This window comes from Natator depressus, chromosome 20 (assembly GCF_965152275.1).
Source record: "Natator depressus isolate rNatDep1 chromosome 20, rNatDep2.hap1, whole genome shotgun sequence".
NCBI classification, from domain to species: Eukaryota; Metazoa; Chordata; order Testudines; family Cheloniidae; genus Natator; species Natator depressus.
In genome coordinates, this window is record NC_134253.1 from 2,763,060 (window position 1) to 2,781,072 (window position 18,013).

General features: G+C 58.0%; 1 protein-coding gene and 2 non-coding genes across 3 annotated transcripts; all 3 read right to left on the minus strand.

The window, feature by feature from the left end:
• Positions 1-4,744: 4,744 nt before the first annotated feature.
• On the minus strand, positions 4,745-10,358 carry ATP5F1B (ATP synthase F1 subunit beta). Its single transcript, XM_074934941.1, has 10 exons — positions 10,211-10,358; positions 9,063-9,245; positions 8,383-8,557; positions 7,761-7,882; positions 7,203-7,387; positions 6,730-6,888; positions 6,340-6,462; positions 5,971-6,183; positions 5,368-5,569; positions 4,745-4,971 (listed from the first exon to the last, which is right to left on the minus strand). The coding sequence occupies exons 1-10, from the start codon at positions 10,341-10,343 to the stop codon at positions 4,874-4,876; spliced, it is 1,593 nt and encodes a 530-aa protein (XP_074791042.1). The 5' UTR covers positions 10,344-10,358; the 3' UTR covers positions 4,745-4,873.
• Positions 7,486-7,559, minus strand: LOC141975436 (small nucleolar RNA SNORD59). Its single transcript, XR_012635917.1, has one exon. It is a non-coding gene; the product is annotated as a small nucleolar RNA SNORD59 (small nucleolar RNA).
• Positions 8,942-9,015, minus strand: LOC141975438 (small nucleolar RNA SNORD59). The gene has a single exon (XR_012635919.1). It is a non-coding gene; the product is annotated as a small nucleolar RNA SNORD59 (small nucleolar RNA).
• Positions 10,359-18,013: the final 7,655 nt, after the last annotated feature.

Below are 18,013 nucleotides of genomic sequence, written 5' to 3' on the forward strand. Positions count from 1 at the left end.
GTGGGTGCTGGTGGAAGCTTAAATGGGTTCAAAGCCCTAGGGAGCTGCACCTCGCTAGACCCCCTGAGAATGGATTTAGAGGTTAAAAAATTCCCTTCCCCACCCACCCTCTAGCCCTTGGTTCTTTAGCCCAGGGTTGGAAGCAGCCGGGACCTCTTCCCAGCTCCCCCCGACAGTGCCAGGGGATCCCACCCCAGCTGGGCTGGGATCGTAGGGTTGGGCCCTGTCCCCTTTCGGATCCTGCCCAGCAGCAAGTGCGGGCAAAACTTTGAGTGAAGCCAGCTCACCCTACCGCAAACTAATGCCCCAGGAATGCAAGGGGGGCGCTCTTCCCGCAGAGCTGGCATCGCCCCAATCCCCAGCATGCTGATAGGGGGCGCTGTGCCGCTGGAGATCCCGACTGCTCGTGCCCATGAACATCCAGCCGGCACTCCACCAATGGAGGGGTTAATCAGCCGGAGAAGGGGGGTCTTCACTTCCTGTCCCAAACTGAGCGTGTTGCTGAGAAGGTGCTAAACAGCTGCCACGCCCCACCCCAGAGGCAGCTGCATTTCAGGCCTGGGGGAGCGATCTTTGTATGACGAGCTGCTGGACTCCATCTCCGAGTGCTGTGACACCACACCACCCCCCAGATAAACAGCTGCCTCATCCTGTCCCAGAGGGGGCTGCATTTCAGTGACAGGTGATCTCCAGGCTAGCTAAGTTGCAGAGCATCCTGGGAATCTTCTTCCGAAGCCTGGGCCAGTTCAGGCACCACAAAGGCAGGCGAATGCTTTCCTCTCCCTTCGCTACTGCGCTAAATCTCGTGCCCGGGGAAGGGGAGAACCCCCCCCACCTCCGTCCTGCTCTGGAGCAGTTGAGCGGCTAGCCGGAGCCCTCCTGCCCCACTGCATGGGGTACCATTACGGCTTTGCCCCATGGGCAGGCCGCGAAGTAGCCAGTCTCTGCCCATGGCCGATGGGGAAATAAAGCTGGTTTTGGCGGGGGTCTGAGCTACACATGGTCCTGGGGCACTGGCTGCTTAATGGCACCTGAAGCTGCCAGGCAAAGGTGGCCCCCAGGCCTGCGAGATAAAGGAATAGGGCAGGGAGCTCTGGGACTGGGCACCACCCGGTTGGAGGGGCGTGAGAGCCCCGCTGCTAGCCCCATCCGAGGGGAGAGACACTGCCCCTGCTGGCTGGCTTCGCTGCTTCCCTCCCTGGCATGCTCAAGCCTGACCCTCCCCGGGGCCCTCTGCAAAAAGGGGGTCCCAAAGCCTCTTGTGTTGAATGGGGTGCAGCCCAGGGGCTTGGTGTTCCCCACGCAGCCCCCAGCATTGGGCACCTTGGTCAGGACAGCCAGCAGACCCCAGAGAAGCGCTTTTCTCCTGCCCCTTTCCTGTGCCCTCTGGCAGGGGGCTGGTGCCCGGCCCCTGGCTGGCTGATTGCGCGGGGGAAAGTGTGGGGCGGAACTGGCGAGAGCTGGCACCGATCACCCACCCGGGGCTCCCTGGTACACAGGCCAAACCTCTTAGACTCTGAGCCATGGGGAGAGGCCGTGTCACTCCCTGCTGTGTGCTCGGGCCAGCCTGGAAACCCCCCGCCCCAGACTGCAGAGTGCCCCATGGAGCCTGTTCCCCACCTCGGCCCTGACAGGAGGAGCCAGGCTGGTGGGATTTTCAGCTCTCCCCACCCTGCTGCTTCTCCCTGCGTCTGCTCAAAGGCAGGAGGAGATGGGCTGGGTGAAATGTCCCCCCAGGCGCTGTGTCCTGAGCCGGGGGAGAACCCATCTCTGCCCTGCACTAACCCCAGGGGAGTGGGGCTGGAAGGGGGGGCACTGGGGCACATAGCCACTTTCCTCTTGCAAGGAGCCAGGGTTTCCCAGGGCTGGTGGGGCTGGGGCCTTGGTCCTAACTCATTTCCCCCCTCAGGGGCTGGGGGGGGGGCTCCTCCCCTTCTCCCACGGTTCATGCCCCTCTCTGACCCCAGACCAGGCTCCTCTCCCAACCAAGGGCCTGGCCTGGATTCAGTGCCAAGTGGGGCATGAAAAATCTGACCTCCCCCCCCCCGGCATTTATACTCCCCCCCCCCCCCCCACACACACACACGGTCAGAGGCCTCCCCCTTGCGAGGCTCCCGGCCCCTCTGCTCTCACTAGGGGGAGCCCCGAGCCCGGCCCAGCCACACAAAAGGCCCAGCTGCTCTGGGGATGGTGATTAAAGCCAAGAGGCAGCCGAGCAAATGGCTCTTTTGTGTTTTCAAAATGGTGCAAGAGACAGGAGGCCTGGGGGGGGGGGAAGGGGGCTGCTGGGCACCCCCACAATGGAGAGGCCTGCGGGGGGCAAAGGGGACTGCGGTGCCCCCCCCCCCCCCCAGCTGGCTTCACTCCAGCTACCAGGTCCTGTGTAACCCCCTCCCATCTAACCCCCCCCACCCGAGAGCAGCTCCCCCAGGTCTTGGCTGAATCCCGCATCTGCCTGCCCCCCCCCCCCCCCGCAACTCCCTCCGGGTCCCAGCCAGCGTTTGCTGAGCCGCTGGGTGCTTCTCCCCCTGCCAGGCCCCGGCAGGCTCAGCCCTGCAGGGCAGGGCCCACGGGAGGGCAGGCCGGGCGAGGGCTGCCAGCGCCCTGGAGCGTCCTACCCCAGCGGTGCCTTTTTAAATCAGCCCCCAATTAATATGGAAACACCCCTCACCAACATGGACCACCCCGCACCCCCCCGGTGAGGCCAGCCCCGGGCTCCCCAGAGCCAGCCCCCGCCCCCCCAGCTAGGAGCCACCACAAAGCATCGGAGCCCCCTCTAGGTGCGGCTGGGGCAGATCCGCATGGCTCGGGCTAGCCCCTGTGCATCACCAGCCTCACCAGCCGCGCAAAGGGGCCCTGCCCGCTCCAGGCCGCCCCCTGCCCTGCTGGGTTACAGACGCCGCCAGGAGAGCGGTTTGGAAACTCCCTCCCGCCCCCAGCCCGGGGCCACGCACCGTCTGGCTCACTCCAGACGGATGAACCAGCCCCTTCCCCTCTATGCTTCCCCGGCAGGGGTGGGGCACTTCAGAGCTGCACCCTTGGCACACGCTGGGGGACCCACATGCCCTGAGGCCCCAGGGCTCCACCCACTCCCATAGCTCTTCTCACCGGGCAGGGCGGGGGCTCTGCTGTCCGCCCCCTCATTGCATTTAGCCTCCCTGAGGCAGCTGGATACAGTCTCTGGCTCCTGTTGGACTGTTGCCCCCAGAGCCTTCAACAGCTGCCACGTTCCAACCCAGAGGTGGCTGCATTTCAGTGGCCTTTGTATTGCGGTAGTACCCAGTCGTCCCAGTCACAGACCTAGGCCCCTTGTGCCAGGTGCTGCTCAGAGACCAGGGGCCTGGGCTGGCTTAACTCCAGCCTAGTGCACAGAGCCCTGAGCTGGGGGGCAGAACTGGGTTCTAGGCCCAGCTCCGCCACTAAACCGGCTCAATCACTTCCCCTCCCCAGCTTTTGTCTAAGGTCCTCAGGGCAGGGAGAGTCCCAACCAGCTGTACAGCAGCCAGGGGCCCTGAGCTCTGAGGACCTAGAGATGCGGCTGTAGACCCATGGGATCGGCTCAGGGACGATGCTGGAGGAAACAGAGGGGCCAAAGGGAAACACCCCACTTATTGCACATGAACCTGGCTCGCGAGCTCTCTGGCAGCTGCTGTGGGTGGAATATCCTCACCCTCAGTCCCCAAGCCAGCCCTGCAAGAGGAGCAGTGAGCAACTAGACGAGGCAACCAGCTGGAAGTGCATCCCCCCAGCCTCCCTCTGCTCTTGCACGGGGTACAGGCTTGGCAGAGCAGTGGGTGTTAGCGCCAGACCCAGACACTCAGGAGTTAACAGAGCCAGCCGCAGCCCGCAGGTACAGCTGAGCAACCCGCTGCTTCTCCCTCACGGACTCTGCGCTGGCACGTCTCCTGCAGCGCTTCCCACGAGCCCGGGGCTGCGTCATCGCCCGGCTGCCAGCAAAGCCATGTTAAGCAGGCACTGGTGCCAGACCGGGGCTTTCAGTGCAGAGGGGGATGGGGTCAAGGACTGGGCCTGGAGCCGGGGCAGTGCCAGAAGGTGGCATTCAGGAGTCTTGCGGTCCTGGGTAGGTGATGAGCATATTGGGAAGCAGACAGGGCTGGGTACTTGCCCCTAGGCCAGTGGCCCCCACCTCTTAAAGCCAAGCCCAACGGTTGCACACCAAGAGACCGAGGCTCATTCCAAGAGACCACCTGCCTGTGGGAAGAGAACGGCGCCGGCCGAGGGAGAACGTTGGGTCAGGCCAGCCCGAACTGTTTCAGAGCCAAGACCCTTTGTTCTCTGCTCCCCAGAAGCATCTGACAAGCTGCTCTGCAAACTCAGGCCCTCGCTACCCACCTCCCCCAGCCACCAGGGGATAGAGGTCGGCCGATCCCCCCACCCGCTAGTTAAGCCTGGGCAGGAGCCGGGCCAGAAGATTGCACCGCAGCATGGCCACGGGGGGTGGCCAGGGACCAGCCAGGAGCTCAGGTTGGGAGAGGAATGACTCAGCAGCTAGACTCCTTGCTGCCGCTGGGCCCCTCCGCAGGGTCCAGGGCCAAGGGGAGGGAAGGGGGCAGCCGAGGCCCAGCGATGAGCTGGGTTGGAAGCTAGTGGCACTGTTTTACTAGCCCTGTAAGTTATACTGTGGCCCCCAGAATCCCCCCCCCCCCCACTGATCCAGGTTTCACCCCTCGCCCAGAACTCTGCCCCATGCAGATCCTGCCCCCCACAGCCCCAACAGGCCTGCTTCATGTTTTAGATTGATCTTTTATTGGAAACTTTAAATATACTCTGGAGACAGGACACAACACCCAGCTCGGGCCCCAGGGAGCCGGGTGGGGATGCGCTGGGGGACAGGTATGACGGAGCCAGTCGCTCACGAGTGCTCTTCGGCCAGCTTCTCCGCCTTCGCCACAGCCTCCTCGATGGGGCCCACCATGTAGAAGGCCTGTTCCGGCAGGTGGTCGTAGGTACCTGCGCAAGAGGGAGCAAGGGGCAGCAGTGAGGAAGGGGACCCAGCTTCCCTGCACCCCAAGGACTCCCCACAAGGGGGCAGCAAACACCAGGGCTCTTATACAGGTGGGGAAGGTTCCCTGCAGCATATATATGCAGGTGCTATATCCCCCCCCCCAGCCCAAAGAGCAGCTCCCCAGATGAAGCTGGAACACACCAGCCAAGCCCCTGCCAGGCAGGCCAGGACAGCAAGACAGCCACGTACTTCAGTGCCCTGGCTTGCAGCACCAGGAGATGTGGGTCCAGCCTCCCAGCTAAGAGCAGAGGGGAGACTCCATGGGCCACAGCCAGTGTCCCCCCCTACTTCTAGGGCTGGGTTAGCTGAAGAGTCAAGAAGCCCCACCCCTGGCACCTCACCTCCCAGGATGTCCTGGAAGCCCTTGATGGTTTCCTTCAGTGGGACCAGTTTGCCCAAGTGGCCAGTGAAGACCTCGGCCACCTGGAATGGCTGGGACAGGAACCGCTGGATCTTGCGGGCGCGGGCTACTGTCAGCTTGTCCTCCTCCGACAGCTCGTCCATCCCCAGGATGGCAATGATGTCCTGCAGGGATTTGTAGTCCTAGGGGGAGAGAGAAGTGCTGCAGGCCACCGACAGGCTGGCAGAGCTGGGGGCAACCAGAACTGCCTGCTCCTCGGCAGCTAACCAGGGCTCCCAGCTGGCCAAGCCTTCCGTACACAGATCCCACAGGCTGTACCCTTGAGCTTCCCCTTCCCATCAGCCTCTAGGTCAGCTGCTTCCCCAGCCTGGGGGCACAGAAGAGGGGACCCAAGCGCCTCCCAGTCTGTGCTCCTCCCCTCCCCCCCATACAGACGGGGAACTAAGCTGCAGAGAGAGCAAGGGACTTGTCCCAGCTAACACAGCAGGGAACTGGACTCTGCCCTTCCACGGCCCAGTTTCACCTCCTAACCACGGGGCCTGTGTCGCTCTCACCCCATACAACCTCCGGTCACAGCTCTCACCTGTAGGATCTTCTGCACCCCCCGGGCCACATCGTAGTGCTCCAGCCCCACGATGTTGGGGTCCATGATGCGGGAGGTGGAGTCCAGAGGATCGACGGCAGGGTAGATGCCCAGCTCAGCAATGGCGCGGGACAACACAGTAGTGGCGTCCAAATGGGCAAATGTGGTGGCAGGGGCAGGGTCGGTCAAGTCATCAGCTGGCACGTAGATCGCCTAGGCAACAAGGGAGATGGGCTATGATGGCTGAGCACCACTGGGACGTCGCCCTTGAGGTCACGCTACAGCAGCACTATGGGAAACCTCTCCATGAGCCGGGAGAGGCCTGTGTGTCCGAGGGCGCACTGACGGGCCACTCCCCAGAACAGTTACCTGCACAGAGGTGATGGAGCCCTTGCGGGTGGTGGTGATCCTCTCCTGCATGGTGCCCATGTCAGTCGCCAGGGTGGGCTGGTACCCCACGGCTGAGGGGATTCTGCCAAGCAAGGCGGAGACCTGAAAGGAAGCAGAGCCAGGTCAGGCGGAGGCTGCAGAGAGACAGACGGCCTTGCCCGGATGGGAGCCTTTCACATGGATTGGACGAGGTGGGACAGTTCCATGGTGAGACACAGAAGGGCCACCTGGACCTGCAGGGAGTTCCTCCCCCCTGACCCCCCTTTTCTCTGGTGGCCAGTGCTCCCCAGCTCACCCCGTTGGCCAGGGGACCTGCCAGTCAGGCTGGGCAGGTGACCATGGCTCCCTGGCACCGCCCTGCCGCCATACCTCAGAGCCAGCCTGCGTGAACCGGAAGATGTTGTCTATGAAGAGCAGCACGTCCTGGCCCTCCTGGTCCCTGAAGTACTCGGCCACTGTCAGCCCAGTCAGCGCGACTCTGGCACGGGCGCCTGGGGGCTCGTTCATTTGCCCATAAACCAGGGCGACCTGCAGCACACAAAGGGAGCGAACGTGTTACCAGGACAGCTGGGGCTGCTCGCCAGGCCCCACCTAATGCCCTCCGCTGGGCCGTTCCAGGAGCCCCAGTGCTATGGTGACAGACTTACTGCCCGCGGCTAGGGGCAGCCCTAGCTCTGCTCCCAAGGATCACACATTTCCCAGAGGGGCTGACCCTGAGGCTCTTTGCTTGGCCAGCCACAAAGCACTGCTCAGGGCACGCTTCCTAGACCTGAAGGTTCGGCTTTCCCTCCTGGGCAAACACGGAGGAGCAGCTCGACCCCCATCCAGGGTCCCCCCCTCACCTTGGAGGTTGTGTCCTTCAGGTTGATAACTCCAGACTCGATCATTTCATGGTACAAGTCGTTCCCTTCACGGGTTCGCTCCCCGACGCCGGCAAACACCGAGTAGCCACCATGGGCTTTCGCCACGTTGTTGATCAGCTCCATGATCAGCACGGTCTTGCCCACGCCAGCGCCTCCGAACAGACCTGGGCGGGCGGGGGAAGTGGGTGCAGTTGGTTAGCTCAATAGCGCCCTGACAAGCGGCTCCTTTGCCACAAGGCTCTCCCTGCCCCCGCCCCTTTTTCCTTCTCAGAAGATTGGAAGTGGCTTCAGCAAACTCAGAAGAACGAAAGTCACCAGGTTACTCATCAGCGAAGGAAACAGGGCGCATTAGCAAGGGCAGGAACGGACACGACTTCTGAACCCACCATGCTCCTCTTACTCGGCCCCCACACTAACAAAGATTCAGGGTGGCTTCCTAAGCTCTGAAAGGGAGTCCAGCTCCATGAACCACGTGCTGACCCTCCCTCCCGAACTCCGCCTCCCTCCCCCACATGGCCCCTTTGATTTGCAACGTACCGATTTTGCCGCCCTTGGCGTACGGTGCCAGCAAGTCCACCACCTTGATGCCGGTAACCAGGATCTCTTGCTCTACGCTCATCTCAACGAATTCTGGGGCTTCGGCGTGGATAGCAGCAAACCTGCAAGACAGGGGCCCAGAGGATCATGTCAGCTTGCAGAAGCTGGATGGCCTGGGAGGATGGCATTCAAGGCCTGCTAGGGTGTACTGTGCCACCGGCCGGCAACCGCAGCTGGAGGAGACACGAGCCGTTGGGGTTTCTCTTGTTGTGGACAGCTCTTAGCAGAGTTTCAGTTCACTCTGCTTCTCCGCATTTGTACCACATCTAGGCAACCGGGACCCACACTGGCTGGATTCAAGGCACTACCGAAATCTAAGGGCAGAAGTTACTTAATAGGGAGAAAACATCCAATGTTCAGTTTAGCTCCTGCCAGTCAAGTCCCTGTAATGCCATGGAGACGCCAGTGCAAACTCTCAGCCATTTAACTAGGCCCAGAGGGTCTGCAACAATGCCCGCCCCCCACTCACTCAGGCAGTCCCAAGTGACGTGCAGCCCAGTCTCTTTGCAGCGGCTTGCCCCTTCTCCCTGGCCCTGCAAGGCCGGAGACCATTTGCACTTACTGTTTGGTCGTTATTGGGCCTCTCTCGTCGATAGGCTCCCCAATCACATTCATGATTCTACCAAGGGTCTCAGGGCCTACGGGGATTCTGATTGGGGCCCCGGAGTCCAGCACTTTCTGTCCTCTCACCAGGCCTTCGGTACCGTCCATGGCGATGGTACGAACTGTGTTCTCACCTGCCAGGGCACGGGAAAGGAGCATTACATGGATGCTACATAAAGGCAATCACAGGTAACAAGACAGTTGCTGCAAAACCTGTCCTGACTGACCACTGCTCTGTGTGTGTCTCTCTCCGTACTCAGCAGGGAGGACAGTTCCAGGGACGCCTAGTGGTTAGGGCACTAGCTTGGGAGAGCTACATTCAGCTCCCTGCTCTGACACGTGTGTGACCTTGGGCAAGTCGCTTTGCCTCTGGTACTGGAGACTGCATAGGTACTCAAGGTGGAAAGGACATCAGAGCAGGTGACGTGCACAGGAATCCCTGGGAACAGCTTTCACTGCATCCCCCGCTGTGGCTTCCTCCTAGACAGATTCAGGCCAGCAGCCATTTTAAGCCTGCTCCTCCTCAGACCATAGTAGTGGCTTCAGCACGCTCAGAAGAACGAAAGTCATCATGTTTGATCATCAGCGAAGGAGCCTCAACCCTGTGCCAGTTACAGGCCTGGAGGGGCCGCCGCTTACCCAGATGCTGAGCCACTTCCAGCACCAGCCTGGTGTCCCTGCCCTGCACCTCAAGGGCGTTCAGGATCGGGGGCAGCCCCTCGTCGAACTGGACATCCACCACGGCGCCGATGACAGCCACGATGCGGCCCATGGCAACCCCGGCCTTGGCGGCGGGGGCCGCTTGCGCTGCATAGTCCCGTCCTGGGAGGGGGCAGAGAAGGCAAAAGTCAAGGTCAGACACTGGGGCAGGGGACAGGCTGCGATGCCCCACCAGGGGATTTGGGGGAAAACAAGCTGCTTGTCAGAGGGAGCTAGGCCCCGTAGCAGAAATGATCCTTGCAGCCGTTGCCATCTGCACCCCGGGGGGACCAGCGCCCCCTGCTCCCAGGGCGAGTCTCCCGGCCCCGAGTTTCGCCTCTCGCTGCTGTGGGAGGCCAGCCTCCCTCTGGGCCGCCCTGACCTGAGTCAGTCCCATCCCAGCCCAGGGCTACGGCCCCCGACCCGATGCCCCCCCCCCCCCCGACTCCCCTTCGGGCCCGGTTCCAGCCCGGCTCCCTGCCCGGCCTGCCCCCCGCTGGAGCCCAGATCTCCTGGGGTCCCCCCCCCCACTGCGGCCCAACCCCCAGATCCACCTTCGCTGCCCCCCCGCGGCCCGGTTCCAGCCCGGCCCCCCCCCCCGGCTCCCTTCGACCCCCCCCCCCCGCGGCCCGGTTCCGGCCCAGCCCCCCCCCCCCCACTCCACTTCGGGCCCGGTTCCAGCCCGGCTCCCTGCCCGGCACCGCCCCCCGCTGGAGCCCAGATCTCCTGGGGTCCCCCCCCGCTCCCACCCCCCCACTGCGGCCCAACCCCCAGATCCACCTTCGCTGCCCCCCCCCCCACGGCCCGGGTCCGGCCCCACCGCCCCCCGCTCCCCCCAGCCCCAAGATGACCCCGCCCGGCCCGGCACCGCCCCCCGCTGGAGCCCAGATCTCCTGGGGTCCCCCCCCGCTCCCACCCCCCCACTGCGGCCCAACCCCCAGTTCCACCTTCGCTGCCCCCCCCCCGCTCCCTTCGACACCCCCCCCCTGCGGCCCGGTTCCGGCCCAGCCCCCCCCCGCTCCCGGCCGCAAGGTGACCCCACCCGGCCCGGCCCGGCCCGGCCCCGCCCCGCCCCGCCCCGCACTCACGGGCCCCGCCGGCGGCCGCGCCGCGCAGCAGCAGGTCGCGGAGCGGCCCCGCGGCCCCGGCCGGGCCCAGCGCCCCGCGCCGCAGCAGGGGGGAGGCGGCGGCGGCCGAGCAGCGACCCACGAACCCCAACATGGCGGCGCAGAGTGAGTCCGGCCGCCCGCCCCTAGAAGACCTGCGCCGCGGGGGCGGGGCCGCCGGGCCGCACGTGACCCAGGCCAGCGCGCCCTGTTGGGCGGCGGGCTTGCCCGTCCTGCGGCCCCGCGCGCTCATTGGGCGAGGCTCCTGCCCATCGCCCCGGGCGCCTCTCTTCCATTGGGCAGGAGCTCTGCCACTCGGGGCACGCTCCCCCTCCCAGTTGGTCCGCGCGAGGGAGGAAACCCTCCTCGGAGCTTGAAGGGGATTGGCCGCTGGAGCTGGAAAAGGCGGGCTCCTTGCTTAAGGGCACAGGACCCAGGAAGGCGTGAGCACGTGTTCAGCCTTGTCCTTGCTCCAGGGCAGCCCGGGCCTGGCGGGGATGGGGGGGCTGGGCGGGGGGGGGGAAGGAGGGGGTTTCCTGACTCCTGATCCCACAGGCCTTTCTCAGCCCCTGGAGCTGGCGTGGCCCCCAAGGAGCGTCTACACCTAGATGGGCCCTTGGCCTGGTTTTAAGCCAGACGGTCCATTTTAACATGGGTTTGACCCCTCTCCGGTACTGAGTGAAAAACCGCACGTGGGTTGGTCTGGACTCACTTTGAAGAGTGCAAAGCTCCCTCCCCGCTGGCGTGACCTTGCCCCAGACATTCCTGGGACGGGGGGGGGGGGTCAGGGGGGTCACCCGATCCACCCTGCCTTGTAAACCCAGCTCTGCAGGTGGGTTTACAAGGTGCTGCCAAGCCGAGCTTCTGCGCCCACACTGCAGGGCTTACAGTCTGGGTGTGGGTCGCCCAGCCAGGCTAATGTACCCATGCTGCAGCACACAGCCCTTGGGGCTAGGATTTGAGTTGCATCTACACTGCAAAATGACAGGCCTTGGACCTAAATTACAATGGGACCCAGCTCTGACTCATCCCCCTAGCAGGGTCCTGGGATTCGGGTCCTGAAGGCTTGTTGACCTGAGGCTGGTTTGTGTGTGGACGGAAGGGGAATCTGAACCAGCACAGGGATTTGTCCCAGGTCACACAATGAGGCAGTAGCACTGTTAGATACAGAACCCTGAAGAATTGACTCTCTGCTCACCCAGCACAGAGCTGGGAAGACAACCCAGGAGCTCTGGCTCCCATTTTCCCCTCCACTAACCGCCTCATTCTCTGCCAAATCAACACCAGTGATGTATTAGTGCACCGTTCCCACCGTCAGGGGTAGCCCTGGCCCCAAGTTATGCCACCATTTTAAGTCTGCCTTTTTTTTTTTAAAAGGAGTATTTCCATAACTGTGAAGCTTGAATAGAAACCATAGTGGTTTGATCACTGTAGCGGTGACGTGCATGGCTCAGAGCACGGTGCTCTCCCACTTCGGGTTTGTATCGACCTCAATGATCCACTGCAGGGTTATGAGGTGCCTTGCGAGCCTGCTTCAGTAGCAGACCAATGCCAGCGCCCAAAGCTACAGGGCTGCCATGCCCTCTCCTCTCTCCCCTCGCACAGTGCTAGCTTTTCAAAGGAAACGTAAAAGTGACATCCTGAGCTCCTGTGGTCACTAAAAATTCCACATCACTTTTTGCGGTGGCTAGTCTCCGAGTCCTGGCTAGAATCTCACTGGGGTAGTGAGCCTCAATCTCTTCCCACCCATGACTCAGTACCCCTTCTCCCATCTAGCCCTTAAGAAGGGTGGTTGCTTGCAACGTCCCCACTGAGAACCCATTCACTATGGTAATTACACTGTCTCCCTAACCCACCAGTTTCATTTGGACACGTTGTTCTCCAGAAATTCCTCTCCTAAACTTATGTGCACTGTTATAAACAGCTGCTGTGATCCACTCAGAGGTGGCTGCATTTTAGAGTATATGGGAGGAGGGAAGGTATCCCTGTGATCCGTTCTCCCACCGGTTTCTAAACCACGTTGGCTCCCCTGCCATTGTGATGAAAAGTGCTATACAAAAAAAAGAGAGAAAGATACTAATAATCAGACATCCAAAATTTTGAATAAAGGAAAGTCTTGAACAGGATGGGGAGCAAAACATAGGTATCCCTTAGATTCTGTAATCCCAGGTCATACACAGGAATCTACCACCACCACATGAGCAAGACCCACGGATGAGTTATCTACACCTGGCTAAAGAGACTCCAAAAACAGGGAAGGGTACACAGCTTTGACCCATCCAGTTTAGGCATGAAAAGTGTTCCAAAACCTTTGAAGAACACTGACGAATCACATCATTGAATAAGGCAGGCGGTGGAGGTTTCTGAAGTCAGTAATTCGTATCCACATGCTATAGCAAGAGCAAGACGTGATCGGTCAACGTGAGACCTTCCGATCATCAAGATAAACCTGAGATGGCTGCACACCAATGCACGTATACGATAGGAAGGCTTAGCTAAAATAACCTCCCCGCTCAGGCCTTGAAAGTGCTTTACAGCCAATCACCTTATTTCACATCCCCCGTATGGAGGTGGTTTATTATCCCCCATTTTACAGCTGGGGCAACCGATGTGCTGAGAGCCGCTTTGCGAACGGTGGCAGAGTACGTCAATTTCAGCAGAAACCAGGTGTCCCCACTCCTGTCTTTTAACTATGAGATGCTCCCACAAGAAGCTCATTACCAAATTGGGGACCGTAATTCTTACCAGCACCGATCCACACCATTTTTAAACAGGGTGGGCAGAATTTCATTTTATTAATATAATGTAAAGATATCAATTTAAGCATTTGTTCAGTTCTAGTTTTTAATTGATACAGTTGTGCAAAATTACAGATTTTAAACATTTTTAAATTTTTTTGATTGATTCTAAGTTTAATGACAGTACAGTAGATGTTGAGAATCAAAAAGTTCAAGCTTTATAACTGTTCAAACATAAATTGTTAACATCACATGTCGAAATATACAAAGTAGATCTCCTTTAAATCAACAGCTGAAGTTCTCAAGTAGCGTTTTTCTTACGTTGCCTCTCTGTAAATTCCAACGATCACCAACAGAAATATTTCTTTTGCTGGCTTGCAGGCATGCAGCGAAACCAACATTTACCCATAAAAATCCAATTCTCCCAAGCCTAATTTTGGATGAACATCAAGGGCTTTACAGTAAAACAAAACATTCATGGGATCCTTAACTCTGACCCTTGGGCATGAAATACAGACCCCAGAGCAGCTCTGGAAAAAAAATCTACTTGCCCGAGATGATTATTCTGGAGGGATGATTAGTTTTTCCTGATCCTTCTTTGTGGTAAGGTAGAACAAATAAATCTTCTGCCCGGACTGGTAATTTTCACGGGAGTTTTACAAGGTTGATAATTAAAAGATTTTATTTATTTATTTATTAAACTCCTCTGGCTGCAGATTGATTTCCTTTGGCCGCCTATTGTTTAGCCTTGCCCTGAAATGTAGCCACTTTGACAAATGGACCAGAAGGTAATGCTGATGTCACAGGAGCTTGCGTATTGTGCCTCTTTGTCCTTGGTTGAAGTGTTGCTTTGTAACTCGGTCAATCCTACGCCTCCTCTAACAACAGTCCAGTAAGCGAACTTCCTCCTGAGCTAGCCCGGCCCCATTGCACAGACCCTGCTAAAGTGCAGACCTAAAATTAGAACTACCGGCCAGCATCTCAAGCCGCCCTGCATTTCTGAAACAGGGACGCTTCTTCCACGCCGTAGTCCCAGGTACGCTCACTGCACCACCCGCATTCTCACCGCGCGCTTGGAGCGGAGATCAAAAGGGATAGGCACAAACTGGGGACAGGGCTGACCCTTGGCTGGAAGGTGAGCTGTCTTTTTATAGGGGATAAGCACAACGCATGAAGGGCCTGAGCCGTAACACACTGAAGTCAATGGAAAGAATCCCCATCAAGGCCAATGAGCCCCCCACTCCAAACAATTGACAGTTTGACTAGTCAGATTAGCATGAGTAATAGCCCCCAACTTGCTAAAAGTTATTCTGCACTTTTTATTCTCATTCTAGACTTAGCTGACTGAGCCTTGGCCGTGTTGCAGTTTATGTATCCCTAGGTAGACGAACTGCGGTATCCTTTTTGTCTTGTTCCTCACGTTTACAGTATTGCATGCGGTTTTTTCAAGCTGCGGGGAGGGCGGGGACACCCCCAATAAAAGGGATTTATAAAAGGACTGTAGATCTGCCCAGAGCCTGACCACCACTGTTTTACATCCACGCCCTCATGGAAAGAATTACAGTGCACACACACTCACACGGACTCTCACTCAAGCTGATATGGACTGAAAACAGCAGTTAATAGAATCTAAAATGAGCCCTGCCTGTTACCATTACATAGGGGGGAAAGCCAGGAGAGGTATAACCTGTCTATGACCTATACATACCTGTCATCCCCTTTACTGGCCCCATAGCTCTGAGTTTAACTGGCCCAAGAGGAAGCAGCCCCTTGGTAGGGCTTCGGGGACACACTTTTGGAAAGTAGTAAAAATCATCTCTGCCTGTTGGCACTTTGGTGCTTTCGTTCCCTCCCTCAACCATAAGCTCCTCAGGGTACAGGCAAACACCACTCCTATTGGTTTGTGTTACACTCTCTTCACAGCCCAGTATCTGCACACCACAGAACAGCCGCTTAAGCGTTATTCCGTGTAGCCACAGCTCGACCCGCTGGGACTCCCAGTAAACCAAGGCAAATCAATGCGAAAACCAGTACAGAGTTGAGTTCATTGGGGCCGTCAGGCTCCACAAAAGCCTTTCTACCGTAATGCAGGTTCCAGCTGTTAGGGGACCAAGTGCTGCAGCTCAAAACATACCCTTTCCCCCCAGCATGCAGCTGCCTCAGTCTGGGTCACGTGGCAGCACGTACCGATGTAGGTCAGCACGACGAGCGTCAGCGTCTACCCCGAAGCGTCCCCATTTGGACAGAGGGGCTCGAATGCCAGTGTTAGTTCTGTTGTCTCTGGATTGGTGGATGGATCCCCTCCAAGTCTGCCTGGGGGATCCCCTTTGTTTCCCTGATGCCAACCCTCACTCTAGTCAGATGCATCCTCACTGGGTTGGGGAGATCATATGCGGGACCCTGCAGGCCAAGGGTCCCTGGTTGTCTCAAGGCTCGTATAAATATCAGGGAGCTAAGAGCAGTATGTTTAGCCTGCTCAGCCTTCCTCCTCCACATAGTAGGGAAAAATTTATTAATTTGAACAGACAACTCTGCTGCTGCCTTTTACAGAAACACGGTGGGAGGAGCACAATTGACCCAGCTTTGCTTGGAGGCAATTCGCCTTTGAGACTTTCATAGAAACAACTTGATTCACCTCTGAGCTGCTTAGCTTCCAGGGAAACAAAACGCATTAGCGGGTCTGCCGAGTGGGTCCTTCTCTGATCACCACGAGTGATTGTTATGCCCAGATTTGGCTAAATCCATCTTCCGGCTCTGGGGGACGCCCCAAGTGGACGAGAGCAGGATGCCCTCGGTGCGCTCTTGTAGATAGTGAACAAGAGAGTTGACAGGTTTCAGAGTAGCAGCCGTGTTAGTCTGTATTCACAAAAAGAAAAGGAGGACTTGTGGCACATTAGAAAATAACAAATTTATTTGAGCATAAGCTTTCGTGAGTGGAGGTCCTAGCTGGAGGGGCCCCAGGGTGTCCAGAATGGCCACTGGTATGGGCCTGAGACCCATCCTTGCCTGGACCATTGTCCCTTAGAATGAGGCCGGGGGTGGGGTGGGGGGGGAGACGTTCCCCATTCTAGAAGGGATACAGATGGTATCACATCCAAGTCTGAAGAAGAAACAATGTTTCTGACAACAGAGAGGCAGAACCAGTTAGGAGTGGTGAGGGATAGCCAAGCCCGGGGATGTCGTTGGAGGCTTGCTTCTCGATTGCACCGGGTCCTGCGGAAGCTTGGGAGGTAATGGCACTACAGGGTCTAGACGCAGCGAGGTAGGAGCTGTAGGTATCAGTACCAGCTGTCCACCTTCTCGTCTTGCTAGCAATACTGGTACCAATAGGCTAAGCAGGTCCCTTGCAGCTGCATATGCTTCTGGGGCGGTTGGGGACAGCACGGTCGATTGCTCCGCAGCGATCTTCCAGGGGACAGCCTGGATGGACCCAGCCCAGCTTCTGCAGGCAGCAATCCTCTCTCCCTAGGCAACGGGAGTCTCAGCATCTCTGTCTCTTCTTGGCTTCGGTACAGACACACTCAATCGACGCACCAAACTTGAGGAAGGCCTCTCTTTTCTCTGGCACCGGTGAACGGGAACAAGTGGCTACAGGCAGTCTCCGGTGGGGCACTCTGTACCGAAGCTGATGTATTTGGGGCGCTTTTCCCATGACATGACTCAAAATGGAGCCTCCATAAGCAGCACTTGAGCCTCCCCATTGTCTTCCTGTGAGCAGGGCTTGAATCCTTTACAAACGTGACATTTGTCACTAAACTGGGATTCTCCCACACATAACGAGGGTGGGAGTGGGCTGCTGGCCAGCACAGACTTAGCACAAATCCATCAGGGCTTAAATCCCAGGGAGGCATCGTTCCAGTACGGAGAGAAAAACTGGTCAAAAGTCCTAAAATGAAACCCTAGTACTAAGAACTACATAAGGCTAAACGACAACTAACTAACTTCTAACAATGGGATACACACACAGAGCGACAAGTGCTTCCCTCACAAATCTGGAATCGCTCTGACAATCACTGGCGGAGAGAAGGAACTGAAGAGGGTTGCGGGGGGGCGGGTGGGGGAGATAGCCCTCTTACATCAGCACACAGCGGCATGTGGCAGAGGGCGCTTGGATCACCCTGATGGGTACCACTGCAGGAAAAACAGTCTCTGGCAACCGTGCTGTGGCAGGACACATCTGCAGTGGAATGGATGCGTGCAAGGACTCACAGAACATTCACCTTCTCTGCATCAGCTGCCTCTCTCATGTTCCCATGCATTTTCCATTTCTAGATAGCCCAGTTCTTTTCCACGCGTTTATATTCAATGCAGGGGTTCAGGTAATTGCCCTCAACAGGCAGCGACTCTATTGAAGCAGGTAATTTGGACCTTAGTTAGATATAGTAATAGCTGGCAGTTGTCCAGCTCCTAACAATATTTAGGACCCCTTTAAAAGGGAAGTTGCTTAAGCAGACATCCCCAGTGAGCAGAGGGACACACGGCTTGTGACTACAATAGCAAATAGAGACGGTAACAGAACGACAACAAGAAGTGAAGAAGCAGGGTCACATCTTAGTATAGTTGCATGAAGCCTGATGTATGTTGTGCCAGGAATAGGCCAGAGGCTCCTGTTCTGCAGAAGGTACCAGGCGAAACCAAAAGTGACGACAGTGTCAGGTAACGTTCTTTGATGTACCTATTGGCAGGTAGCAGAGCTGTCATCAGCCCTACCTGCACAGTTCTATTAATGATCTTATTAACAAAGCACCGGAGACTAGAATGATGCACACAAGGCTGGTCCAGCTTTCATCTGATGGGCACAAGTGACTCCTTTATCAAGGCTTACCAGCCTAGGAAATCTCCTTTCCTTTAAGGGTGAGCCTGGCCCACTTCTCTGTAGTGTCTTTGGCAACTCACTGCTCCTCTCCCATCAGACAGTGTCAAGGCTAAGGCCAGCACCAATGGGGCTTAAATTAAGATCAAAAGGCAACAGAGGTGATCGATTTGCATCCATCTTCTCCCTTCTATGGCCTTCACTCTGCAATTCCTGTATTCCTCTAGCAGAGTC